Source organism: Macaca fascicularis, chromosome 14, assembly GCF_037993035.2.
Source record: "Macaca fascicularis isolate 582-1 chromosome 14, T2T-MFA8v1.1".
NCBI classification, from domain to species: Eukaryota; Metazoa; Chordata; class Mammalia; order Primates; family Cercopithecidae; genus Macaca; species Macaca fascicularis.
The window spans coordinates 14934579-14962141 of NC_088388.1; the positions used below are offsets into that span (position 1 = coordinate 14934579).

Genomic DNA, 27563 nt, shown 5'->3' on the forward strand with positions numbered 1-27563 from the left:
TCAAATTGTCTTTATTTTTAGTCTGCATCATCTGTTGCTTTCTGAGGGAAGTTTTTTGAGTTCTCCCACTGAGACTGTGGATTTGCATTTTTCTTTTTGTATGTCTGTCAGCTTTTGCCATACATATTTTGTAGTTGCGTTGTATTGTGAGGCAGATTCATGACCTGTGTTGTGGGAGAATTCTGTATTTATCAGATGTTCATCTTACGTTCTATTTTGCCTAGTATTGATGGTATAACTTTACTTTTCAGTTTCACATTCATTTAGTATATCCTTTTCCTTTCTGTGAACCCTTGTGTGTTGTTTATTTGAGATATCCTTTCTTAGGTACTGACAGTGACCCCCAAATTCATATGTTGAAGACTCAACTCCCAATGCCCTTGGAGGTGGGCCTTTGAGAAGTAATTGGGTTTAGATTAACTTATGAGGGTGGAGCCCCCATGATGGAATTAAGTCTTTCTAAGAAAAGGAAGAGAGTCTGAGCTCTCCTCTGTCTCCATCATGTGAGGACACAAAGAGCTAGCAGCCATCAACAAGCTGAGAGAAGAGGACTCAGAAGGCAACTTACCTCACTAGAGCCTTGTCATATCGCTTCCCAGTTTCCAGAAGAGTGAGAAATCAATTTCTGTTGTGTAAGCCACTCTGTCTATGAAATTTTGTTATGACAGCCAGAGCTGATTAATGCATGCTTCTTGAACTTTGTTTTTAACTCAGTATGAAACTCATATATTTTATAGGAACATTACTCCATTCTTTTTTAGTGTGTTTATTAATAATTTTGGACTTATTTGTGCCATATTTTAGAACTCCTCTTTCCTCTTTCCCACGCTTACTTGTTGTTTCAATCCAAGTGCATGATAAGGTTTAGGAATCACTATCTTAACAGGACCATGAAGGGCTAGATAAGGGAAGCTGGCTTGCATTCAGGGAAGAGGCAGAGGAGGGAAGCTGCCAACTGGGCTGTGCTAAGATGACCTGAGCCCCAGACCCTGAATGAACATCCTCTTCTGGATACAGGACATGCCAGAGGCATCATTTTGAAATAGGCAAATTTTATTTGCTTTGCGTTCTTTCGTCATCTGTATTAGCTTTTGCCTCTTGAGTGCCAAAATATAGCAGTTTTTATATTACCCAAGTTCCCGAGTTTATTTTTTTTTGTCAGAATTTTCCACCCTTAGAAATCCCAAATGACATGTTTCCTCTTTCTCAGACCATACTTTCATTTCAGTCAATGTAACAAATCAGTCAGCTCTTAGAAGTTTAGAAATCTGATTGGATTTATTCATACTAAGCTGTAACATATCTACCACAGCCTTCCAAGATGAATTGGAGTTTTCCAAAAGCTCCATGACCTACAGAATTCTTTAGGTGCTGGAATTACACACTTTTAAATCGCATCAAGTATAAACATTCAATTTTGTGTACATTTATTTTTTATGGAGATATGAGGATAGTTGTTGGTTAATACTGGTAGACTTTACTCCAAAAGCCAATTGTATTAAAATTTCTTTATTTTTTTAAATTCTAGACTATCAGAAAGAATAAAAATGCCATTTTTTTTTCTTTTTGCTATAGCTTCAATATTCACAGTAATCCAAGTTCCAATGTCAGGGTGCGAGAGCAGAGCCAAATGAGGCCATGGTTTTTTCATGAAGTGCATTTTTTTTTTTTTTTTAGATCAGGGATTCAGACATTATAATATAAGTGTTCAATTAGAAAGTTATTATGATAGTGCATGGCACGTATCCTTTCCATCATCTGGATTTTTCTGATTTTTTTATCTGGCTCACTCTTACTCACTCTTCAGTCTTCACTTTAGTGGTCACTTCTCCCTAGAATGCTCATGACCCCTTAAGATATTAGTGCTGCAAACACTAAAAGCTGAACTTATAACTGGACTCACAGGCAACACCTTGTCCTGTGCCATGCTTCACTAATGACGAGGAAATGAGAAAGAGTAGGAGAAAGGAGGCAAAACAAATATCATTTCCATAGCAGAGGCCTCAAGGCCTGCCCACTTGATTCTCTGGAGATCCTATTCTGCATAACAATGATGAAAGGTAGCCTAGGAAGCCCATTTGTCTGAGGCTTCACCTTTGATACCTTGCTAGTCACTAAACTAAGAGATGGATTCCATTCTTCAGTGTCGTCATTGCGTCATAAATCCATACATAGCAGTGGTATTTATTTCCAATAAAGTATCAATATAAATTAGGTATATTCTGTTGACAATTTTATTAAAGTTCTTTATTTATCTTCCAGATAGTAGATTCTATCAACCAAGTTTCATAAAGAGTTCTGATTCCCAGAGGTAAGAACTGAGCCTGGCTTTCTAGTTACATGTTTACTGGTAACCCTGTCCTTCCCTACAACACTTAAGCATATTTAAAGACTATACCCTCCCCTGCCTCCAGCCTGGATTGTAAGCTCCTCAAGAGCATGGCTGTGTCTTTTAACATCAAGTCTCCACGTGAGAAAGAGTTCCTGCCGTATCACAAATGTCCAATCGACATTTGTAAGTGAAGAAAGCTATTCTGTGGTGTCTGCTTTAATATTAAGAGATGGCTTGCCCAAATTGCTAAGCAGCTTCATTGTCTAAAATGGAACTAGATTCTGTGGGTAGCAGGTCCATTGGTGCCACTCACAGGAGGCCTCAAAGAAACCTGCCGCCTTCACAGAGCTGCGGGAGCGTTCATTTTCTTCCAGCACAGAGATGTAAAATGGAATATTCTTCTGAAGCAGATACTTCTTGTATCGCACCATCACCTGTGCCATTTTGCCTGTCTTTCGGTATTTTTCCACACTGTAGGCCATTCCTACTTCACAAGAAGGGTCCATGGTTATCCATGCGACTGGGGCCCCCTCTGGTCCCAGCATACAGGCTGCTGGCAGGGCTCCTATGCAGCGCTCGATGTAGCGCAGGCTCCTCTCATTCTTCCCTAGCTTCCAGTTGTCATTTACCAGCCCAGAATAAGATATATCCAGTTGGCCATACTTAAAGTTGGGAGTTTCCCTATAGAAAACATAAAGAAAGACAAAAGCTTTGACCCCACTCCTGTAATTTCTTGGTGCCATCCCAATCTTGGGATCCCAGGCCCTCTTTTTCTTTAAAGACCCACCAGTGCAAAGTTGCATATTTTGACCTTTGACAACCTTTATTCATCCCTAGGAATGAATTCATCCTCTCTTCATTCCAAAACTGATGTATGTGAATTAGAAAAATGTACAAGGACTAGCAATTATAAATGATTAGCATATGTTTTTGTACCTTTCAAAGTCATCATCTGGGTGGCCTGTCTCAGCCCAGCTTCCAAACTTGCTTTTATTGGAGGCATTGAGCTTCAGAATATCTTCCGTAACCAAGAGGACTGCTGTCGAATGCTCTACCTTCACTGACTTTGAAAATGCAGCCGCTCTTATCCCCTCACCTAAACTTTCTTGAAGACCTGGGAAGAAAGGCAAGAAAACAATCTTGTCAGATATGGAGTTCTCTACTTACACTGCTCCCACCTGATTAATAGCTCAGTGCTTAGTCGTTCTCAGACTTGAGTTTACACCACAATCAGATGGAGTCCTTGTCACACCACAGATTGCTCTACCTCTCCCAGCTCCCAGAGTTTCTATGAATTTACAGTTCTAATGAGCTCTCAGGTGATACTAATGGTATTAGTTGAAGACACAATTTGAAAAGCACTGCTGCTTTCCCATTTCTTCCAGACTCGTTACCTTGGATTTGGAGTCTCTGTTTCCAGTTGATGATCTCACAATTTTTCAAAACTTCTTGTGATTTTTGAGGGTCTTTGGAGAATATACGATATACATTTGTGTATGAATCCATGTCATCAGTCATCTCCTGTATAGGATGGTGAAAGGTCAGATCATTCCCTTGAACTATTTCTTCACCTCTCACTGATTGCAATTATCAGAAAAATGAAAATTCAAAAGAAAATTTTGACACTGGCCCATGATGGCTGCAGTTGGGCACACGGATAATAAAACCTAGACCTATAAGCTACTGCTGACCTCTTACCTGTGTAACTGGAGTTTGTTAAATACTTAACACTGAGAGGTAATAGTTATAAACCTGTTTATTAGATACAGAACAAAGACAGGATGAAATCAGTCACCCTCCATCAGGCCTTAAGATGCCTCACCTTTCTCTCTACCCACTCAACTGCACCCTTAACTTATTTTACATATAGCATCACCAAGTACCCAGCAAATTCAGAAGATTGCAACAATTGCTTCTCTCCCTGCTTCTGTCACCTCCTGGGCCACATGTATCCATCCTTCTGTTATATATATAACCTCCTGTGAGACACATTCTGGGTTGTAGTGAGTCTTTGTTGCTAGGATTAAGTCCTTAAACTTGGATCAGAATAAATGCAACCATGATTTCTCTAAGTTCTAGTGCCTACTGTTTCACTGGACACCTAGAATCTATAGTGTCCTAGAATCTACAGTGTCCAGGGCTTGGGCAAGATATTTTAGTGAATGTAAGCATTAACGAGACATTGCCTTTCCCCAAGGCTACACGATATCAGCCTATTCGAAGAGTGACACTGGCTTTACAGCCAGAAGCCCACAAAGTAGAGTGAAGTAACTGAATTTTGGTAGCACTCTGGGTAATTTATATGGTGTTAGACTCTTGGGTTTGAAAGAAAGAGACTTGTAATCCCTTTCTGGCAAGCCACAAACTTGATGTGAAGATGAGTATCTGTTTCTCACTGGAGATATAAACAATAAATGTGAGAGTTTTAGCGGTGAGTATATTAATATTATGTTGGAAATTGTATAGTTAAATAGTAAAAGAGAAAATAGTGTAACTAATTTTAGAAACCTTCAAGAATTTGAGAATGCTTTTATAAATGTAAGTTCCTGAATATGGCCAAAACTAAAACCTAGCAAATTTAAAAGAGTAGATGTTTTAAAAGACCCAATTTTAAAAGAATGACCAAAAACAGCCCAGTAAATATTCAAGGCATTATAAAAAGAATATCAAAGTAAACTAGAAAAAAACAAGTGGAACAATTTATAAAAATGAAAGCTATATATAATGAAATGGAGAACAAGTCATAGTTCAAAGGATATATAAAGCCAAAAGTTTCTTTTTTAAATGGCAAAAAGAGAGATAGAAGATGAGAGAGATAAATTTCTTGTAAGGCTTATAAAGGAGATACGAGAGAGAAAAAAGCGAAAAAAAAAAAAAGAATAGAGTATGAGACATGAGAACAGAAACAGAGAAAAGAACAAAAGAATTATAATAGAAGATTATATGCTACTCCAGGACAACATATTTACTGATAAAAAAAAATGGATGTTATCCCTCAAAGATAAACTATCAAAATGACCTTCAAAAAATATAGAAAACCTCAACAAACTAATAGGAAAATCAGAAATTATATTAAACATCTACCATTTAAAAAGTGGATAAGGATTATGGCCTGCAGCTCCATCCATGTTGCTACAAAGGACATGTTTTTTTTTCTCTTTTATCGCTGTGTAATATTCCATAGGAATATATGTGCCAGTTTTCTTTATCCAATCTACCATTGATGGGCACCTGGGTTGATTCCATGTCTTTGCTATTGTGAACAGCGCAGCAATGAACATGCAAATGCATGTGTCATTTTGGTGGAATGATTCATTTTCTTTTTGGTGTTTACCTAGTAATGGAATTGCTGGGTCAAATGGTAACTTTGTTTTAAGTTCTCTAAGAAATTTCCAGACTATTTTCCACAGTACAATAATCCTAAGAAAATTAATGCTGGAACAGAAAACCAAATATCACATTTTCTCACCTATAACTGGGAGCTAAGTATTGAGCACACATGGACACACATGTGGGAATAATAGTAGACACTGTGGACCACTAGAAGGTGGAAGGAAAGGTGCTGGGTTAGAAAACTACCTGTTGGGTACTATGCTCACTACCAGCATGATGGTATCTCTTTGTACTCCAAGACCCAATATTCGCAATATTCCCATGTAACAAATCTGCACATATACCTCCTATATCGGAAAGGGAAGATGAAATTAAAAAATAAAAAGTAGCCAAAATCAGATTATGTTACGTTTAAATTCTACATAAGTGAAAAACAAACACATAATTTTAATAGTAGATTTTGGTAACAAATGAAAAGATCCTAATGCCAAATCTGGTAAAGAAATAACAAAAAGAGAGCTATTGTCCATATTTCCTTATGAATACAGATGCAAAAATTCTATTTTAGAGTATTATTATTTTGTTATTGATTTTTATTTGCATTCTTGATTTCCAAATATATCACACTATTTTTTAATCCCCTGTTTGTTTACTAATAAAATATTCAGTACTATATCAAAAGAATGTGAACATGAACAGTTTGTTTTAGAAAGGCCAGTATGGCTTTGACTGGAAGATCTTTCAGTGTAATAAATTAAAGGAGGAAAAATTACATGACTATAAAAATTGCCAAAAAGAAAAGACAAAAATGAAAGAACATAAAATGTACCCTCCATTCTAAATATATGTTCTATGAAAGTAGGAAGAACAGGAAAATGCTCTAAACCTGTAAAGGCAGAATCAAATGTAATTCCAAATGTAAGTAGTTACAGCTATTTCATTAAAATCAGGAATGAGACAAGGAGAGAACTATTATTATTGTTAGTTGGTATTGTTTTCTTAAATTGTACATTATGCAATGAGGCAAGAATCTAAAAACCCATACAAATATTGGCAATGAAGGAGCAAATTACCTTGTTTGTAGATTATAGTATTATGCATTTAGAAAATCCAAGAGACTTTGACATAAAACAAAATCAAATAACACCCTACACAAACAAACAGGAGATTAAAGAATAGTGTGACATATTTGGAAATCAAGAATGCAAATAAAAATCAATAACAAAATAATAATGCTCTAAAATAGAAAAGGAAAAATAATTCAATAGTCTTAACAGATAGTATAAAATACTGAAGGATAATCTTAATGGAAAATCAGGTAGTTGACCACAGGAAAACACTTACATTTTACTAGATGACATAGAACAGAAGCTGAAAAAAGTGAGAAAGAGACCATATATCTAGATGAAAAGATTTATCACAAAAAATATTAATCCCTCCACAATTGCCTAAAAAAACTCCTCCAATACCAATCACAATTGCAATAGTTAGTTGGCATAGGTGGTGGGGAACTGGAAAAATCAGTTTATGTTCATATAGCTCTTAAGTTTATAAGAAATAAGAAAGTAAGAAAAGGATTGGTGAGGGGTGATTTGTTTGATTAGATATTAAAATTTACCACAAAAACAATGAAACAGCATGAGAAAAGACTAGAATCAAACACAGAAATAGATACAAAAATATATAGACATGTTATATGACAAAATAGACATTTATGTTTTATTAATGGAATGACTTATTTAATAAATAGTACTAACATAATTTGCAAGCCATAAGGAAGACAAATATAAAAGAATGTTAATTCATGCTATTCAAAAATATATTCCAAATAGAATGAAGATCAAAATATCAAAAGTAAAAATTAACTTCCTGTAAGACAAAATAAGAAAACACTTGTATGATCTTGGAGTCGGAAAAAAATCTTCCTAATTATTAATAAAATAAATCAAACCTCAGAAGTCATAGTGAAAAATATATTTGATTACATGAAAATTAAAAATTTCTTCATATCAAAATCTCCATCAATAAAATAGACAATAATTCTAAATTGGGCAACGAACTTGTAGCATACACCTTGTGTTAGTATCCCTGGTATCCAAAACACAGAGTTTTAAGAGTGACACAAAACTGTGTGTAAACATGGTCAAACAATATAAACAGTTCAGAAGTAAACCCCAAATGACTGATAAATATATGAAAATATAATATGTTGAGAAGGCGGTTCCAAGATGGCCGAATAGGAACAGCTCCAGTCTACAGCTGCCAGCATGAGTGATGCAGAAGATGGCTGATTTCTGCATTTCCAACTGAGGTACGGGGCTCATATCACTGGGGCTTGTCAGACAATGGGTGCAGCCCACAGAGCAGGGAGGGGCATTGCCTCACCCAGGAAGTGCAAGAGATTGGGGAATTCCCTTTCCTGGCCAGGGGAAGCCGTGACAGACAGTACCTGGAAAATTGGGACACTCCCACCCTAATACTGCGCTTTTCCAATGGTCTTAGCAAATGGCACACCAGGAGATTGTATCCCACGCCTGGCTCGAAGGGTCCCATGCCCACGAGCCTTGCTCACTGCTAGCACAGCAGTCTGAGATTGAACTGCAAGGTGGCAGCAAGGCTAGGGGAGGGGCGTCTGCCATTGCTGAGGCTTGAGGAGGTAAACAAAGCGGTCGGGAAATTTGAACTGGGTGGAGCCCACCGCAGCTCAAGGAGGCCTGCCTGCGTCTGTAGACTCCAACTCTGGGGGCAGGGCATAGCTGAAGAAAAGACAGCAGAAACTTCTGCAGACTTAAATGTCCCTGTCTGACAGCTTTGAAGAGAATAGTGGTTCTCGAAGCAGAGAACTGGAGATCTGAGAATGGACAGACTGCTCCTCAAGTGGGTCCTTGACTCCCAGGTAGCCTAACTAGGAGACACCTCCCAGTAGGGGCCGACTGACACCTCATATATCTGGGTGCCCCTCTGTGATGAAGCTTCCAGAGGAAGGATCAAGCAGCAACAACATTTGCCATTCTGCAATATTTGCTGTTCTGCAGCCTCTGCTGGTGATACCCAGGCAAACAGTGTCTGGAGTGGACCTCCAACAAACTCCAACAGATCTGCAGCTGAGGGTCCTGTAAGAAGGAAAACTAACAAACAAAAAGAACATCCACACCAAAACCCCATCTGTAAGTCATCATCATCAAAGACCAAAGGCAGATAAAACCACAAAGATGGGGAGAAACCAGAGCAGAAAAGCTGAAAATTCTAAAACTCAGAGCACCTCTTCTCCTCCAAAGGAATGCAGCTCCTCACTAGTAATGGAACAAAGCTGGATGGAGAATGACTTTGACAAGTTGAGAGAAGAAGGCTTCAGACGATTGGTAATAACCAACTTCTCCGAGCTAAAGGAGGATGTTCGAACCTATCGCAAAGAAGTTAAAACCTTGGAAAAAGATTAGACCAATGGCTAGCAAAGAGAAGACTTTAAATGACCTGATGGAGATGAAAACCATGGCACAAGAACTACATGATGCATGCACAAGCTTCAGTAGCGATTTCATCAAGTGAAAGAAAAGGTATCAGTGATTGAAGGTCAAATGAATGAAATAAAGTGAGAAGAGAAGTTGAGAGAAAAAAGGACACAAAGAAACAAACAAAGCTTCCAAGAAATATGGGACTATGTGAAAGGACAAAATCTACATCAGGTTGGTGTACCTGAAACTGACAGGGAGAAAGGAGCCAGGTTGGAAAACACTCTTCAGGATATTATCCAGGAGAACTTCCCCAACATAGCAAGGCATGCCAATATTCAAATTCAGGAAATACAGAGGATGCCACAAATATACTCCTTGACAAGAGCAACTCCAAGACACATAATTGTCAGATTTACCAAAGTTGAATTGAAGGAAAAAATGTTAAGGGCAGCCAGAGAGAAAGGTTGGGTTACCCACAAAGGGAAGCCCATCAGACTAACAGAGGATCTCTTGGCAGAAACTCTACAAGCTGGAAGAGAGTAGGGGCCAATATTCAACATTCTGAAAGAAAAATATTTTCAACCCAGAATTTCATATCCAGCCAAACTAAGTTTAATAAGTGAAGGATAAATAAAATCCTTTACAGACAAGCAAATGCTGAGAGATTTTGTCACCACCAGGCCTGCCTTACAAGAGCTCCTGAAGGAAGCAGTAAACACGGAAAGGAACAACCAGTACCACTCACTGCCAAAACATGCCAAATTGTAAAGACCATCGATGCTAGGAAGAAACTGCATCAACTAACAAGCAAAACAACCTGCTAACATCATAATGACAGGATCAAATTCACACATAACAATATTAACCTTAAATGTAAATGGTTCTAAATGCCCCAATTTAAAGACACAGACTGGCAAATTGGATAGAGTCAAGTCCCACCAGAGTGTTGTATTTAGGAGACCCATCTCACGTGCAGAGACACATAAAGGCTCAAAATAAAGGCATGGAGGAAGATCTGCCAAGCAAATGGAAAACGAAAAAAGCAGGGGTTGCAATTCCGGTCTCTGATAAAACAGACTTTAATCCAACAAAGATCAAAAGAGAAAAAGAAGGCCATTACATAATGGTAAAGGGCTCAATTCAATAAGAAGAGCTAACTATCCTAAATATATATGTACCCAATAGAGGAGCACCCAGATTCACAAAACAAGTCCTCAGAAACCTACAAAGAGACTTTGTAGTCTCCAGCCTGGGCGACAGAGCAAGTCTCTGTCTCAAAAAAAAAAAAAAAAAAAAAAAAAAAATTATAAAGGGGGTATCACCACCAATCCCACAGAAGTACAAACTACCATCAGAGAATACTATAAACACCTCTACATAAATAATTTAGAAAATCTAGAAGAAATGAATAAATTCCTGGACACACACACCCTCCCAAGACTAAACCAGGAAGAAGTTGAATCTCTGAATAGACGAATAACAGGCTCTGAAATTGAGGCAATAATTAGTAGCTTACCAACCAAAAAAACGTCCAGAACCAGATGGATTAACACCCAAATTCTATCAGAGGTACAAACAGGAGCTGGTACCATTCCTTCTGAAACTATTCCAGTCAATAGAAAAAGAGGGAATCCTTCCTAACTCATTTTACCAGGCCAGCATCATCCTGATACCAAGCCTGGCAGAGGCACAACAAAAAAAGAGAATTTTAGACCAATATCCCTGATGAACATTGATGCAAACATCCTAAATAAAATACTGGCACACCAAATCCAGCAGCAAGTCAAAAAGCTTATCCATCACGAACAAATTGGCTTCATCCCTGGGAAACAAGCCTGGTTCAACATATGCAAATCAATAAACGTAATCCATCATCTAAACAGAACCAAAGACAAAAATCACATGATTATCTCAATAGAGGCAGAAAAGGCCTTCCACAAAATTCAACAGCCCTTCATGCTAAAAACTCTCAATAAATTCGGTATTGATGGGACATGTCTCAAAATGATAAGAGCTGTTTACGACAAACCCACAGCCAATATCATACTGAATAGGCAAAAACTGGAAGCATTCCTTTGAAAACTGGCACAAGATAGGGACACCCTCTCTCACCACTCCTGTTCAACATAGTGTTAGAAGAAATAAACGGTATTCAATTAGGAAAAGAGGAAGTCAAATTGTCCCTGTTTGCAGATGACATGATTGTATATTTAGAAACCCCATTGTCTCAGTCCCAAATCTCCTCAAGCTGATAAGCAACTTCAGCAAATCTCAGGATACAAAATCAATGTGCAAAAATCACAAGCATTCCTATACGCCAATAACAGACAAACAGAGAGTCAAATCATGAGTGAACTCGCATTCACAATTGCTTCAAAGAGAATAAAATACCTAGGAATCCAACTTACAAGGGATGTGAAGGACCTCTTCAAGGAGAACTATAAACCACTGCTCAATGAAATAAAAGAGGACACAAACAAATGGAAGAACATTCCATGCTCATGGATAGGAAGAATCAATATCGTGAAAATGGCCACACTGCCCAAGGTAATTTATAGATTCAATGCCATCCCCATTAAGCTACCAATAACTTTCTTCACAGAATTGGAAAAAAAACTACTTTAAAGTTCACATGGAAACAAAAAGAGCCCACATTGCCAAGACAATCCTAAGCCAAAAGAACAATACTAGAGGCATCATGCTACCTGACTTCAAACTATACGACAAGGCTACAATAACCAAAACAGCATGGTGCTGGTACCAAAACAGAGATATAGACCAATGGAACAGAACAGAGCCCTCAGAAATAATAACGCACATTTACAACTATCTAATCTTTGACAAACCTGACAAAAACAAGAAATGGGAAGGATTCCCTATTTAATAAATGGTGCTGGGAAAACTGGCTAGCAATATGTAGAATGTTGAAACTGGATCCCTTCCTTACATCTTATACAAAAATTAATTCAAGATGGATTAAAGACTTAAATGTCAGACCTAAAACCATAAAAACCCTAGAAGAAAACCTGGGCAATACCATTCAGGACATAGCCATGGGCAAGGACTTCATGACTAAAACACCAAAAGCAATGGCAACACAAACCAAAATTGATAAATGGGAACTAATTAAAGTAAAGAGCTTCTGCACAGGAAACCAAACTACCATCAGAGTGAACAGGCAACCTACAGAATGGGAGAAAATTTTCACAATCTACCCATCTGACAAAGGGCTAATATCCAGAATCTACAAAAACTTAAACAAATTTACAAGAAAAAAATCAAACAACCCCATCAAAAATCGTGCAAAGGATATGAACAGACACTTCTCAAAAGAAGACATTTATGCAGCCAACAGACACATGAAAAAATGCTCATCATCACTAACCATAAGAGAAATGCAAATCAAAACCACAATGAGATACCATCTCACACCTGTTAGAATGGCAATCATTAAAAGGTCAGGAAATAACAAGTACTGGAAAGGATGTGGAGAAACAGGAACACTTTTACACTGTTGGTGGGACTGTAAACTAGTTCAACCATTCTGGAAGACAGTGTGGCGATTCCTCAAGGATCTAGAACTAGAAATCCCATTTGACCCATCCATCCCATCACTGGGTGTAGACCCAAAGGACTGCAAATCATGCTGCTATACAGACACATGCACACGTATGTTTATTGCAGCATTATTCACAATAGCAAAGACTTGGAACCAACCCAAATGTCCATCAATGATAGACTGGATTAAGAAAATGTGGCACATATACACAATGGAATACTATGCAGTCATAAAAAAAAAGGATGAGTTCTTGTCCTTTGTAGGGATGTGGATGAAGCTGGAAACCATCATTCTCAGCAAACCATGGCAGGGACAGAAAACCAAACACTTCATGTTCTCACTCATAAGTGGGAATTGAACAATGAGAACACCTGGACACAGGGTGGGGAACATCACACACCGGGGAATATTGTGGGGTGAGCAAAGTGGTGAGGGATAGCATTAGGAGATATATCTAATGTAAATGACGAGTTAAAGGGTGCATCACACCAACATGGCACACATATACATATGTAACAAACTTGCACATTGTACACATATACCCTTGAACTTAAAGTATAATAACAAAAAATATATAATATGTTGAATCTCACTAGTCAGGAAAATGGAAATTAAATCTACAATAAGTTGCCATTTTCACCCACCAGTGTGGTATATATTAAAAGAGGGATAACATTCAGTGCTGGTGAGAATGTGGGGAAACAATTCTTGCACACATTGCTAATAGAAATTAAATTGTGGAATCCTTTGGAAAGGTAATCTGGCAGTGCCTACTTATGATAAAATAAACTCTAATTTGGCGACATCCCTTTTGGAAATCAATTGTATTTTAAAAGTTTCCAGGATGTAAAGACATGAATACAAGAATATTTATGGAAGCAGTCTTTGTAGTGGCAAAGCACTATGAACAATTTGAACCCAACAGCAGGAGAATGATTGACTAAATAGCATTGTGTTGACTCTATAGAATACCAGTTATTAAAACAAATACATTGGTGCTGTATTGCTTCATGCAAAAGGATGTCCATAAGTTACAGGGCAAATTAAAAAGTGATGACAGAAGAATTCATCAGTGAGTATCCCTTTGTGTGGTAATATGGGAGAGGAAACTGATTACCCCAAGGCGTAGGAAAGGAGGACGGGAGTGGAAGGGAGCTGAGAGGTTATTAACTTCTCAAAATCATTTGGATTTTTCCACTTTTATAATCAGCATATATTATCTTATGATTAAAAACCAATGAAGAAAAAAATAATTTTTTTCTAGATAAATTCTCCTACATTCCATCTCCTGCATGGAATAAGACTAGGTGAATGTATTTCCAAATGTATTTCCAAACAAATCACAGCGTATTTCATTCTTTCAAATTTTTTTGGTCATATATGTGTGCCGTGGAACTTTTGTATCTTAATATTTTTGTTTATTGACTCACTTTGTAAAAACTAGCCTTTTCCAAAGCAATGCATGACAGTTATGGTTTGATGCTATAGTTATGTTGCTAAAAAGCACATAATAAATACAAAGTCACTGAAGTAAAAAGAACTGTTTGACCTCCTACAGTTATTTAGCATCTCACACTTTGAAGAAACTGGACCATGGAATTTAATAAACTAAGCAGGAAGCCAGGAGATCAAAAGGACATCCCTAGGGAAGGTGTTCGGCTCAGCCTGGTTCCCACCCCGTTTACCCCTTTGTTCCACAAGCTAGGAACACTTCGTCACTTTCTGCCTCCCAATCCTGACCCAGTTTGCAAACTAGTCTTGACCTGGAGTGGCTTATTATTATTTGGGGATTCAGCATCTATATCCACATGAAGATGGGCTGGCCATGAGGCTTTTCAGTTCACTAACCAGATGTGCATGAAACACACATACACAAAGGGGAAGTATTTAGGAAAGAAATACACCTAGGTTTGTGTTACTATTTCAGCTTAATCATTTATTCCTTATATATACTCAGCCAATAATGGCTAATTATGATAGATACTATTTACAATTATGTGCTACGTACTAAGTTTTTGATGTACAGTGTCTCATTTAAACCTTTGCAATCCTCTGAAGAACTTCCTCCTATTTTTCCCATGTTAAAAAATGATGAAACTCAGAGAAGGGCCTATGGTTATATAGCTAATAAAAGTGACAGAGTCCACTAAACTTGAATTCAAATTGGGCAATGCTTTAACATCAGGAATCCAGCAGCTATGCGATTTAATATTTCTCGGTGTCGTTTCCTTATCTCTAAATTTGAGATTTAATGCTCCCCTCGTAAGATAGTTCTGATGATGACATTCACTATCAAGAGAAGTGCTTCCACATAGTTGACACACGGTAATTATGAGTCCCTTCCCTGTTTCCTGAGAAGTAACTTTTTTTTTTTAAGACAGGATCTCACTCTTTTGCCCAGAATGGAGTACAGTGGTGTGATCTTGGCTCACTGCGTCCTTGATCTTCTGGGGCTTAATCCATCCTCCTACCTCAGCCTCCTTAGTAGCTAGGAGAATAGGCATTCACCACCACGCTCTGCTAATTTTGTTTACTTTTTGTAGAGATGAGGTCTCACTATGTTGCACAGGCTGGTCTCAAACTCTTGGCCTCAAGTGATCCTCCTGACTGGGCCTCCCAAAGTGATGGAATTATAGGTATAATTCACCATGCCTGGTCCTGAGAGATAATTTTTACTGGTAGACTTCTGCTTTGGTTTTTGTTTCTAAGTCACTGTTCTGATATCTCAGACACCCAACCTTCTCTGTAAATTGGCCTCTTTCAGCCCCTGCAGGTGACTCCTGCCACCTCAAAGGGCCCTTAATCTGCGAGTGTCAACCTTGTCTTTTTCTTCCCCTTCCCCCTCCACCCCATTTCCCAGATGAGTCTTATGCTTTACAGGAAGGGTAGGAACACGTGGCACTCATGCAAGGTGCCAAGTACTGAAGACGTGTTTTAAAATACTCACATTTTCTTTCACCCTATAAAAGCAGCCCTTGTGTCTGAACTGGTCAGTTCCTCAGGCCCTTTGGGCCTGCCTGCCTTTACCAGTCCTTGTCTGTGCCTACCTGTTTTTGAGGCCGGATAATAACCATCTGATACTCAGGCCAGGAGTCCACCAGCACCTCCATGTTGAAAGGGTTCCCGTGATTGATGTGATACACAGAGCCGTACACCTGAAGGAGGGATGGGAAGGACTAGGAGAGGTTGAGATCCCCAGAGATGGGGATCTGGATGTGAAGAGTAAGAGAAAAACAAAGGCCAAGGAACACTACTGGAAACAAAGGCCAAGGGACAGTGATGGTGAGATGAGCAGCATCTCCAGGACCATATTGATGGAAGTGAAGTCACCAGCAAGCAGGCAGAACTCACAGGTAGGTGTCCTTGTGATATCAAAGAGCTACTGTGCACTAGCTGGGCACTTGGTAGTGTTCTTAGCACTTATATTGTATGGATTCATTCAGTGTCCACAACAACTTTAAGAGGTAGATGCTGATATTATTCCCATTTTATTAATGAAAAGACCAAAGGTAAACGCACAGAAAGCTAAAGAAAGAGACACAATGATATCCGACTAAAAAATGGCAACCTTGCAATGCATATTTGCTGAATCTGGCCCCAAACCTATGTTCGTAGCCACCATTTTCCACCGCCACTCCAAATGAGGGACAAAACCTGCAGAGTGGGCCTAGCTGCCTGTTCCCAAGGAGAAGCAGCAGCTCTTAACATGCCTCCTTTGTCCCCAACCCCATCCTGTTTCCCAGCTCCAACCCTCTGCACAAAATCAGGAAGGACCAGAATCACAAGCCTATTTTCTTATCCTCAACACCCCTACTCCCTTACCCCGACCTCCCACTGTTCCTTCACCTTCAGGGACTCAGGAATGCTCCTTGCTAAAGATTCGAATAGGGCCAGCAGCTGCTCGGAATTATCCAGTAGAATCATTTTGTGAGATGCTTCAGTCCTTGAGCCCTCCAAGAAAAAACTCTGAAAAGAAGGGAAGGGAAAATGTTAAAGGACCAAATGAATTTAAAATTCACTTTACACATCTCCATTCAAGTAACACTCATGATGTAGGTATTGTTAGTATCATCTTCATTTTTAATACACCAAAACTTAGAGAGACTAAATAAACTTCTCAAGTTCTTACAGGGATAAATGCCAGAGTCAGATTTTGAAACCATATATGAATGGCTCCAAAACCCATGCCTTTCTTCCATGGTGGAATGAATTAAAAGTGAATATTCAGAGCTCTGTGAGCTTCCCAAATGCCTGTAGCAGAACAGTCCACCACCGCCACCATCATAACTCTTCCTTGTATTTTGATCATCAGATGCCCGAGGAGTCTTCTTTCTTCTGGAATAGAAAATATCTAAGAACAGTTGTGACTGGAAACCTCAGAGCAGAAGTTGCCAAAGATTTTCTTTAATTCCTTAGGGCCAAATATGTCAGATTTATAACCATTTTGAAATTTGTCCCAGTTTCATTACAAAAATATGAAAAAAAACATGGAAAAATTTTGAAACGTGTCTGTAAACTTCTGTTGAATTAACATTCAGAAATCTTACAAATATGCCAAAGAGCATAAGAGGTGACATCCCATAGTGCCAAAACGGTTCTTAGACAAAAGGGACTTACTGAGAGCCCTCATTTTTAAATGTAGTTCAATGCATTTCTTTTTTTCATTTGGAATGTTCCATTCTAAGTTATCTTTAGTAAGATTTTGCCATTTCTGTAAGGCTTTGCTGCTTCCCAGGCCTAATGTATAAGCCAGAAGGAACTCAGTTTTTCAGAAATTAAGGACTCCATTTTTACCCAAAATACTGGCTTTACTCTCAGATTGTTTTGATTAACTTAGCCAATGAATTTTCCTACCTAGGTGCACAAGAAAAATGAAACAAATGGGTAGAACACAAAAATCCCTGTGAATTTTCCAAAGCCAAATTTTATGACTTCTGCAACATTACTGCTTACTACCACTTCTTTTCTGACCCAGTCAGCTGTTAGTGGCCTCTAAGTAGATCCAAGCCACTTAATTCCCAGATCAAATTCACTGCTAGACCCAGTCCATTTTCTGTGGCAACTCCAAACCCAGTTTGGATCACAGATTTGCTGAAGGAAACTCAGAGAGCTTAAAACACAAATGTGTGAAACTCCAAAATGCAAGAGAGAGCTTACCTTTGATTCTCAGCAGCTCTGAGAGATCAATGGACACAAGTGTATCCTGTAGGTACCTTCCGTGTTTACTCAGTGCTCCTGGGGATACTGGAAGCTCCACTTCAGATCCTGCTTCTGACACAATCTGATAAAATAAAAACTTCAGCTGAATTAAATTTAAAGAAGTTTGAGCGATGAACAATTCATCTATCCAGCAGCCTTCAGAATCACAACAGATTCACAGAGGTTCCAGCTGTGCCTTGCAGGGGAGGCTGAGGCAGGAGAATGGCGTAAACCCGGGAGGCGGAGCTTGCAGTGAGCTGAGATCCGGCCACTGCACTCCAGCCTGGGTGACAGAGCAAGACTCCGTCTCAAAAAAAAAAAAAAAAAAAAAAAAAAAAAAAAAAAAAAAAACAAAAAAAAAACAAATTTATAGAGAAGAAAAGTTAAAGTGACATCCAAGAACCAGAAATGAGTTACAGAAACAGTGAGATTGCTGTCGACTGGGTGTGTGCCTTATTTAAACACTGTTTGAACATCAGCAGTCTATGAGTGGTGATGTAAGGCTGCTGGGATTGGCCAACATTCAAGTATTGTTACAGGTGCACGCTCTGAAATTAGGTTTTTAATTTTGTATATTAAGTTAGGTTACACTTCACCCACAAGGACTCAAATGTAGAAGTACAGAGTCCTTCTCAGACCATATTTAGTTTCCTTTAACACTTTGCAGCAAAATTCTTCTGCTGTGCAGAAGCTCTTAAGTGTAATTAGATTCCATTTGTCAATTTTGGCTTTTGTTGCCATTGCTTTTGGTGTTTTAGACATGAAGTCCTTGCCCATGCCTATGTCCTGAATGGTATCACCTAGGTTTTCTTCTAGGGTTTTTATGGTTTTAGGTCTAACATTTAAGTCTTTAATCCATCTTGATTTAATTTTTGTATAAGGTGTAAGGAAGGGATCCAGTTTCAGCTTTCTACTTATGGCTAGCCAGTTTTCCCAGCACCATTTATTAAATAGGGAATCCTTTCCCCATTTCTTGTTTTTGTCAGGTTTGTCAAAGATCAGATGGTTGTAGATGTGTGGTATTATTTCTGAGGGGTCTGTTCTGTTCCATTGGTCTATAGCTCTGTTTTTGTACCAGTACCATGCTGTTTTGGTTACTGTAGCCTTGTAGTATAGTTTGAAGTCAGGTAGGGTGATGCCTCCAGCTTTCTTCTTTTGGCTTAGGATTGTCTTGGCAATGCGGGCTCTTTTTGTTTCCATATGAACTTTAAAGTAATTTTTTCCAATTCTGTGAAGAAAGTCACTGATAGCTTAATGGGGATGGCATTGAATCTATAAATTACCTTGGGCAGTATGGCCATTTTCACGATATTGATTCTTCCTATCCATGAGCATGGAATGTTCTTCCATTTGTTTGTGTCCTCTTTTATTTCATTGAGCAGTGGTTTGTTGTTCTCCTTGAAGAGGTCCTTCACATCCCTTGTAAGTTGGATTCCTAGGTATTTTATTCTCTTTGAAGCAATTGTGAATGGGAGTTCATTCATGATTTGGCTCTTTGTCTGTTATTGGTGTATAAGAATGCTAGTGACCTTGAGGAATCACCATACTGTTATCCATAATGGTTGAACTAGTTTACAATCCCACCAACAGTGTAAAAGTGTTCCTATTTCTCCACATCCTCTCCAGCACCTGTTGTTTCCTGACTTTTTAATGATCGCCATTCTAACTGGTGTGAGATGGTATCTCATTGTGGTTTTGATTTGCATTTCTCTGATGGCCAGTGATGATGAGCATTTTTTCATGTGTCTGTTGGCTGTATGAATGTCTTCTTTTGAGAAATGTCTGTTCATATCCTTTGCCCACTTTTTGATGGGGTTGTTTTTTTTTTCTTGTAAATTTGTTTGAGTTCTTTGTAGGTTCTGGATATTAGCCCTTTGTCAGACGAGTAGATTGCAAAACTTTTCTCCCATTCTGTAGGTTGCCTGTTCACTCTGATGGTAGTTTCTTTTGCTGTGCAGAAGCTAGATGTACCATATGACCCAGCCATCCCATTACTGGGTATATACCCAAAGGATTATAAATCATGCTGCTATAAAGACACATGCACACGTATGTTTATTGCGGCACTATTCACAATAGCAAAGACTTGGAATCAACCCAAATGTCCATCAGTGACAGACTGGATTAAGAAAATGTGGCACATATACACCATGGAATACTATGCAGCCATAAAAAGGATGAGTTTCTGTCCTTTGTAGGGACATGGATGCAGCTGGAAACCATCATTCTTAGCAAACTATCACAAGAACAGAAAACCAAACACCGCATGTTCTCACTCATAGGTGGGAACTGAACAATGAGATCACTTGGACTCGGGAATGGGAACATCACACACCGGGCCTATCATGGGGAGGGGGGAGGGGGGAGGGGGGGGGAGGGGGGGAGGGATTGCATTGGGAGTTATACCTGATGTAAATGATGAGTTGATGGGTGCTGACGAGTTGATGGGTGCAGCACAGCAACATGGCACAAGTATACATATGTAACAAACCTGCACGTTATGCACATGTACCCTAGAACTTAAAGTATAATAATAATAATAAAAAAAAAGAATGCTAGTGACTTTTGCACATTGATTTTGTATCCTGAGACTTTGCCTAAGTTGCTTATCAGCTTAATGAGATTTGGGGCTGAGACAATGGGGTTTTCTAAATATACAATCATGTCATCTGCAAACAGGGACAATTTGACTTCCTCTTTTCCTAATTGAATACCCTTTATTTCTTTATCTTGCTCGATTGTCCTGGTCAGAACTTCCAACACTATGTTGAATAGGAGTGGTGAGAGAGGGCATCCCTGTCTTGTGCCAGTTTTCAAGGGGAATACTTCCAGTTTTTGCCCACCATCAGAGTGCACAGGCAACCTACAGAATGGGAGAAAAGTTTTGCAATCTATTCATCTGACAAAGGGCTAATATCTAGAACCTACAAAGAACTCAAATAAATTTACAAGTAAAAAACAAACAACCCCATAAAAAGGTGGGCAAAGGACATGAACAGACACTTCTCAAAAGAAGACATTTATGCAGCCAACAGACACATGAAAAAATGCTCATCATCACTAACCATAAGAGAAATGCAAATCAAAACCACAATGAGATACCATCTCGCACCAGTTAGAATGGCAATTATTAAAAAGTCAGGAAACAACAGGTGCTGGAGAGGATGTGGAGAAATAGGAACACTTTTACACTGTTGGTGGGACTGTAAACTAGTTCAACCATTGTGGAAGACAGTGTGGTGATTCCTCAAGGATCTAGAGCTAGAAATACCATTTAACCCATCCATCCCATTACTGGGGATATACCCAAAGGATAGTAAATCATGCTTCTGTAAAGACACATGCACATGTATGTTTATTGCGGCACAATTCACAATAGCAAAGACTTGGAACCAACCCAAATGTCCATCAGTGACAGACTGGATTAAGAATATGTGGCACATATACACCATGGAATACTATGCAGTCATAAAAAGGATGAGTTCAATCGCAAGAACAGAAAACCAAACACCACGTGTTCTCATTCATAGGTGGGAATTGAACAATGAAAACACTTGGACACAGGAAGGGGAACATCACACACCAGGGCCTTTTGTGGGGTCAGAGGAGGGGAAAGGGATAGCATTAGGAGATATACCTAATGTAAATGATGAGTTAATGGGTGCAGCACAGCAACATGGCACATGTATACATATGTAATAAACCTGCACGTTGTGCACATGTACCCGAGAACTTAAAGTACAATAATAATTTTAAAAAAACACTTTGTAGCAAAATTCATTGAAAGGATTATCTACAAATGCTATCTCCAATCCTCCTCCTAATCTTACGTAACTGGGTTTTTGTTGCTACCATTCTACTGAAACATTTTTAAAAAGCTGTCAGTGATCTCTATGTTATTAAATCTATTGTTATTAAATTATAGCTTCTGTTCTTAATAGATCATTCTTTAATGGACTTTCCTCACTTGGTTTCCAAGATAGCACACTCTCTTGGTTTTCCTTTAACTTCACTGGTTACTTCTTCTTACTCTTCTCTGTGGACCCTTCTTTTCTCCCCAATTTCTTAATTTTGCATCATTTTAGAGTTCAATCATTGGCCCTCATTTGTATCCACACTTACTCCCTGGTAATCACATCTGGTCCCAAGGCTTTAAAATCAATCTACTTGGCAATGACTAATACATTCATATTAGTACTAAATCTCTTTTCCAAACTCAAGACATATGTATCTAATGACCTGTTTGATAAGTCTTGGGTTCCACCCAATAGCCATCTCAAACTCATTATGTCTCAGATTAAACTCCTTATCCACCCTCTCCACTCAGCCTACTTCACCTGTAGTCTTTCTCAATTAAGTTGATGGCAACTCCACCTTTTCACCTCTTCAAATAAAAACTCTTGGAGTTATTCTTAAGCATCTTTTCCCCTTGCACTTTACATCCAATACATTATGACATTCTGCTCATTCTGGTTGGGAGAATGTTCTTCATGGCCTCTCACATTTCTGCATGTCTTAGGAGCAGAGACATTGACAGCTTTTGCTCCTATCTTTTCAAGGATGTTTGTAAAGAGGACAGCTTGGAAGCTAGAGATATTGCTTTCTTCTGAAACAGAGGGCAGGTTTGCTGCAACACACATCTATTGCGTTTGCAACATTAATCTCCCTTTCTGTATTTCCTCTGTAGGACTTACGGAGCAAGGACAACTGACACAATCACATAAATCATTCTGCCTGCTGAAGGAGTCATAAAATCTTGCCTTTACCTAGGAGGATTTGTCATCTGCCAGCATTTATGAATCTGTGCCCCCGTAGAGTAAATTTTAGGTGCTTAACAGTTCTTGGTAGTCTTTTCTGGATGGTGAATTTCTTTAGTCTTCTCTCTATGGAAAACCAGAATGCTCCTTTTAAAACAAAAGCCACATTTGTTATTCCTTGTGCATCTCCTGCTGGCACTCCCAATCTCATTTGGAGAAAGACATATAAAAGCCTTATAATAGCCCTCTAAGTTCTCCATGACTTACACTCCAGTCACCCCTCTGACATCCCTCCAGTCGTGTCCCTGACCTCAATCTCTTTGGCTTCTCTGCTTCAGGTACTTTTCTGTCCTTTTTCTTCCGCTTGCATTCTGTTTTCTCATTATACCTATAGAAAACTCTATTACCTTCTTTGAGTCTTCAACTTAAAGCCACTTGCTTAATGAGGCCTCCTCTAAGCATCCTATTAACAGTTATAACTGTTCCCCTAGTTTCTCTGCAAAGGTCCTGTGCCCCATTGCCATTCTCTGCCCCTTATCTTTTTGTTTTCTTGACAGGGTCTCACTCTGTCACCCAGGCTGGAGTGCAGTGGCTGGATCACGAGTCACTGCAACCTTGACCTTTCAGGCTCAAGCAATCCTCCCACCTCAGTCTCCTGATTAGCTCAGACTACAGGCATGAATCACTGTGCCTGGCTAATTGTTTTATTTTTATGTTATAGAGATGGGGGTCATCTTTGTTTTTCATGCTGGTCTCAAACTCCTGGTTATAGTTTTATAACTTTCTGTGCCACACTCTGATGCCTCAAAATATCTAGCAGAGACAAACATAAAACCCAGATAAAAATGTATGCTGACAATTCTAAAGACATTTATATTTTTATTTTACAGTAATTTTAATGCTAGCTTCCTAAAAATTTACTTAAGTAATGTGAATGTAAAAAATACTTTGGACTTATTTACTTAATCTAGGAATGCTCTTTTATGTATAAGCCAATTTGGTAGTCACAACATATAATGTAATACATGTGCATACACATAAACACATCTAGATGTATATACATACAAAGATCCAATAGCTTTTATCTTGGAACTCTAGCCATGAGATAGCAATACAATCTCACCTGTCTGCAAACATGTTCACATGGCTGAACTTTGTTAGCCTTGGAGAGTAATCCAGTGAAGGTTGTGAACCAAAATTTTAAATTAAAGGAGTTTCTGTGGCAGTTTGATTCTTAAAGGCCAAAACTCCCCATAATCCCAGGACACTGAGGTCAAACAGCAGCACATGAGATCATCACATACTAACCTGGTCCGACCCTGCTTAAAATAGCAGCACAAAAGCCCACTTTCCCATTCAACAGCAAACTTCAGATTCCAAACTATACTAGAGCCAAACAGTATCACAGAAGAGTACCAGTTTATCAAATTCTAATTTCTCATGACTGTATCAGACACATGGAAACAATCACTAAAACACAATCCAACTGCTGAAGCATCAAACAAGCCTGAAAAGTCTACAAACTCAAAGAGTTGGGGTGCTTCTTCTCTCCCTTGGTTGGGCTCAATCGACCTGAAATGAAAATTCCTTCAGAATTTCTCAAATGGAGAGGAGCTGATCCCACTATCTGGTTCCCACAAATGACACTCACTTGCCTGGACACACACACGATGACAAACAAGCCCCTAAAAGTGTCCATACTGAAATAGTCAGGGTACTTCCCTCTCTTTATCAGTTGGGCTTGTTCAACCTGCAAGTGGAAATTCCTTTAAAAATTTCCCAAACTCAGAGGAGTAGATCCTTCCGCCTGGGCCCACAAAGGACATTCACACATCTGGATGCAGATATCAAATTTCAAAGGCAGTTCTCCCAAGGCAATCAGGAACATGGTTGGGGCCAGCTGCAGCTGTTCCTAGAGAGAGGGCACTAATCACCAGCAAAAATTGGACAAACATATGCCTAGGAGGACTTTGAGACTCCCAGCCCATGGCAGCTGAGCCAAAGTGTTCCTGGTCGGGGAACCAAAATCTGTTACTGAAACACCAGGGGTGTGGTCTAGGTCCTGCTGCTCCCTAACAGAGAACCAATTAATATTACCAATTATTGCCAAGGAAGAAGGCTGAATTGGATGCTGTAGCAGAGGAGATGCAAGCTCAGTCTCAAATCCATCTCCCTGACCAACTAAAATTATGAATTTACATAGCAGGGAAGAAATGTAACAATGTATAGAAAAACAGGAACTCAGGAGGCCTAAGGAAGTAATCATAATTTATGAGAAGCCTGGTGTGCCATTGTCTGAATGGGCTCATCTGGTGAGTTTCAGTTCTTTCATACTTTTTGAGGGACCTAAGGCTCCTTTTACTAAGGATGAAATTCATATAAAACAAATAAAATTTCAAGCTTTAAGACCAGAAGGGTCGATTTCTATGTTTATACAAAAAACTATCCATGGGACTACAGGTGAGGTTTCAATTCCAGTGCCAGTGCTAGCTGCAATCTGTCTCAAGTCTGCCTACACTTCTGGCAAACTCTGTCTCAGGACCTTGGCCAGGAGAATAGCTTCCTCTCCCATCTGTGGGCTCCTCTCCCATCTGTAGGGCTGCTGAGATTGCCAAGCTCTTAGAATACTTCAGTTCCAGAGCAGACTCCTTTGCATCAGACTTTCAGACCAGCTCTGGAGTCTCTCTAGAACTCAGCCCGTGCTTATGGTGTGTGTGCAGTGGGATAAGACTGGAACTAGACTCCTACGACTTCCTCCCAGAAACACATGCTATTTGACAGAGTAGTTACTCTGCAGGACTTTAGCAGGGGATTCTCCAAGTCCACTTCTCTGATGTAGCTAATCTGTAGATCACAACTGAAAGGTTTAGCCTTATGTGTCACTGCCTCAGGGCTCTCTGGGCCTAGCTCAGTTCTGATATCAGTCCCATTATACTGATATTAGTCATAATATTACATGTATGACTAATCATACAGTATTAGTCATAAGTGACTTCCCAAAACACTCATGGCAGCTTGGATTCTGGCACAGACATGGGCTCTCTGAATGGAAGCAATGAATTCTGGTTTCACAGGTGCTGAGGTTATGCTACTCCGCTTTGGGCTTTTCAGGCTGTGTGAGAGACCTCTGATTCTAGGTATCTCCAGCTGCCTAGTCCTGAATGTTCTTTCAACCTTTGAGACTCCACAGGTCCTTCAGGGGGTCATGGTGGAGTAGACATCTAGGGGAGTCATTTGGGCATGGAACCAATTTCACAAAGGGTTCCAACTTTGAGATTCCAGCGCTATCACCCAATCGTACAGAAACTCAGACAGAATGAAGAGAACACATTCATCATCAATTACACACTGCCAAGAGTCCACCCTGAATTAATGCTTTATAATTCCTGTACTGATCTTGTGAGTAGAACAACACTATTGCATGGCATTTTTGTGGTTGTAAGCATACATTTATAAAATATACACATTTTAAAGCCATTATATTATCAATGGTTTGGTCTATCTTTATTTTTTGGTATACTTCATACTACAAAGAGTGGCAATAAGCTGGCCATCTTTGAACCCCTGGGAGGCCCTGAAACTGTTGCTCATGGCAGGGAATGGGGACTGCATGGCTGAGTGTCTGTGGGAGGCTGGTGGAGCCACTCCCTCTGCATATTCTCACAATGTGTCAAGAGTCTCTGGGATGCTTCGTTCATATTAATGTCCTTAATTAACATTTAGCAATGTGAAACTGGAATACAGCAGCCAACTTAGGAAGACATCTGATAGCTGTTGGCACCTACCCATAGAATCCAAAATCTTCCTAGGGTTTCTGAGGAGACTTCCTTATGCAAGATCTTCTGGAGGACTTTGGAGAGACCTAAAGGTCAAAGAAGCACTCTATCCCAATCTACATTATAATAAGTTCTTTCAACATTACCTTGAGGCAGTGAGTAGAGGCTTGAACATTTCTGTGTGGTAGTACATTCCTGATTTCTGTTCAACAGGGAACTCACCAAGAGACTCTCATACTCTCAAATCCTGGAGAAATTCTCTTTCACCAGAAGTCTTTCTAGGGAAAAAGTCTTCTTTACTGGCTTCTAAGATGACAGGTGGGCACTGGGACCTGGGATCTCCCTGAAATACTTGCCCTATGTCAGAATTCCTAATGAAGTTCCTCCTAATGGTAAAAAGGAGCACCCTAACTCTTAATTCAGGAGCTTTGGTGATTGAGCAGATTCTTCACATCTGGACACTCGGGGAGGGGTTTTTTCATCCAGTCAGAAGACCTTGAACTGATGGTGGCTTTAGATGTGGTTGCATCTTTCTGTAGCAAAAGAACAGTGTTTTAACATACTGGTGGCTGGTGGGAAGGCATAGAAGAGCCAAGTAAACACAGGTTCTTTAGGGTCAAAAAGCCTGATAACACCAATTTAAATGGATCCCAGAAAAGAATGAGGGTTTCTGGAGTTTGAAATAAACAACAATCTGCCCTGTAGAAAACCTTGACACCAAAGTAGAATCTTGAAGTTTTTACAGAGGAAGAAATGGGATGTATAGATACTTCATGGAGAGAACAAGTCATGCCAAAATGTTCTGGGTTGGTGATGAGGTTTCCATGCCTCCAGAGATATCAGGAAGTGGTATATGGTTTTAGCTAGATCAGGGAATTGGGAAAGTGTGGGATCCACAGGACATGCTTTCTTGGCTTCGAGCATCCGAGGACATTTTAAAGCTCTAAAGCTCTCTGATGTTTTCTAGTTTTCTTAGAGTCTAACGAAGAGAAAAACAGGAACTTTGGCTATACTACAAAGCAGTAGGGGACTCTCTTTGTTGCTCCTAAATATTTTCCTTCTGACTTTTTCATCTCCTGTTCTCCATTTTTCTACCCCAAATTTAGCTGTCATTATTTGCCTAGTTCCTGCTAATGCATTCTCTAAATCCAT

At 39.3% G+C, this 27563-nt stretch overlaps 1 protein-coding gene across 2 annotated transcripts in view; it reads right to left on the reverse strand.

Moving 5' to 3' along the window:
• Nucleotides 1-2220: 2220 nt before the first annotated feature.
• Nucleotides 2221-27563, reverse strand: part of LOC102145186 (glycine N-acyltransferase-like protein 1) — a 57159-nt gene continuing 31816 nt past the window's right edge. Inside the window, exons 2-7 of one of the 2 annotated variants that reach the window (XM_015434187.4) lie at nt 17837-17960; nt 16526-16645; nt 15727-15834; nt 3727-3853; nt 3269-3446; nt 2221-3013 (exon numbers count right to left, since the gene is read on the reverse strand). In XM_015434187.4, the coding sequence (XP_015289673.3) occupies nt 2596-3013; nt 3269-3446; nt 3727-3853; nt 15727-15834; nt 16526-16603 (909 nt within the window). In that variant the 5' untranslated portion in view covers nt 16604-16645; nt 17837-17960 and the 3' untranslated portion in view covers nt 2221-2595. Of the gene's footprint in view, nt 3014-3268; nt 3447-3726; nt 3854-15726; nt 15837-16525; nt 16646-17836; nt 17961-27563 lie in introns of both variants that reach the window. The other variant, XM_015434190.3, reaches the window with a different exon arrangement.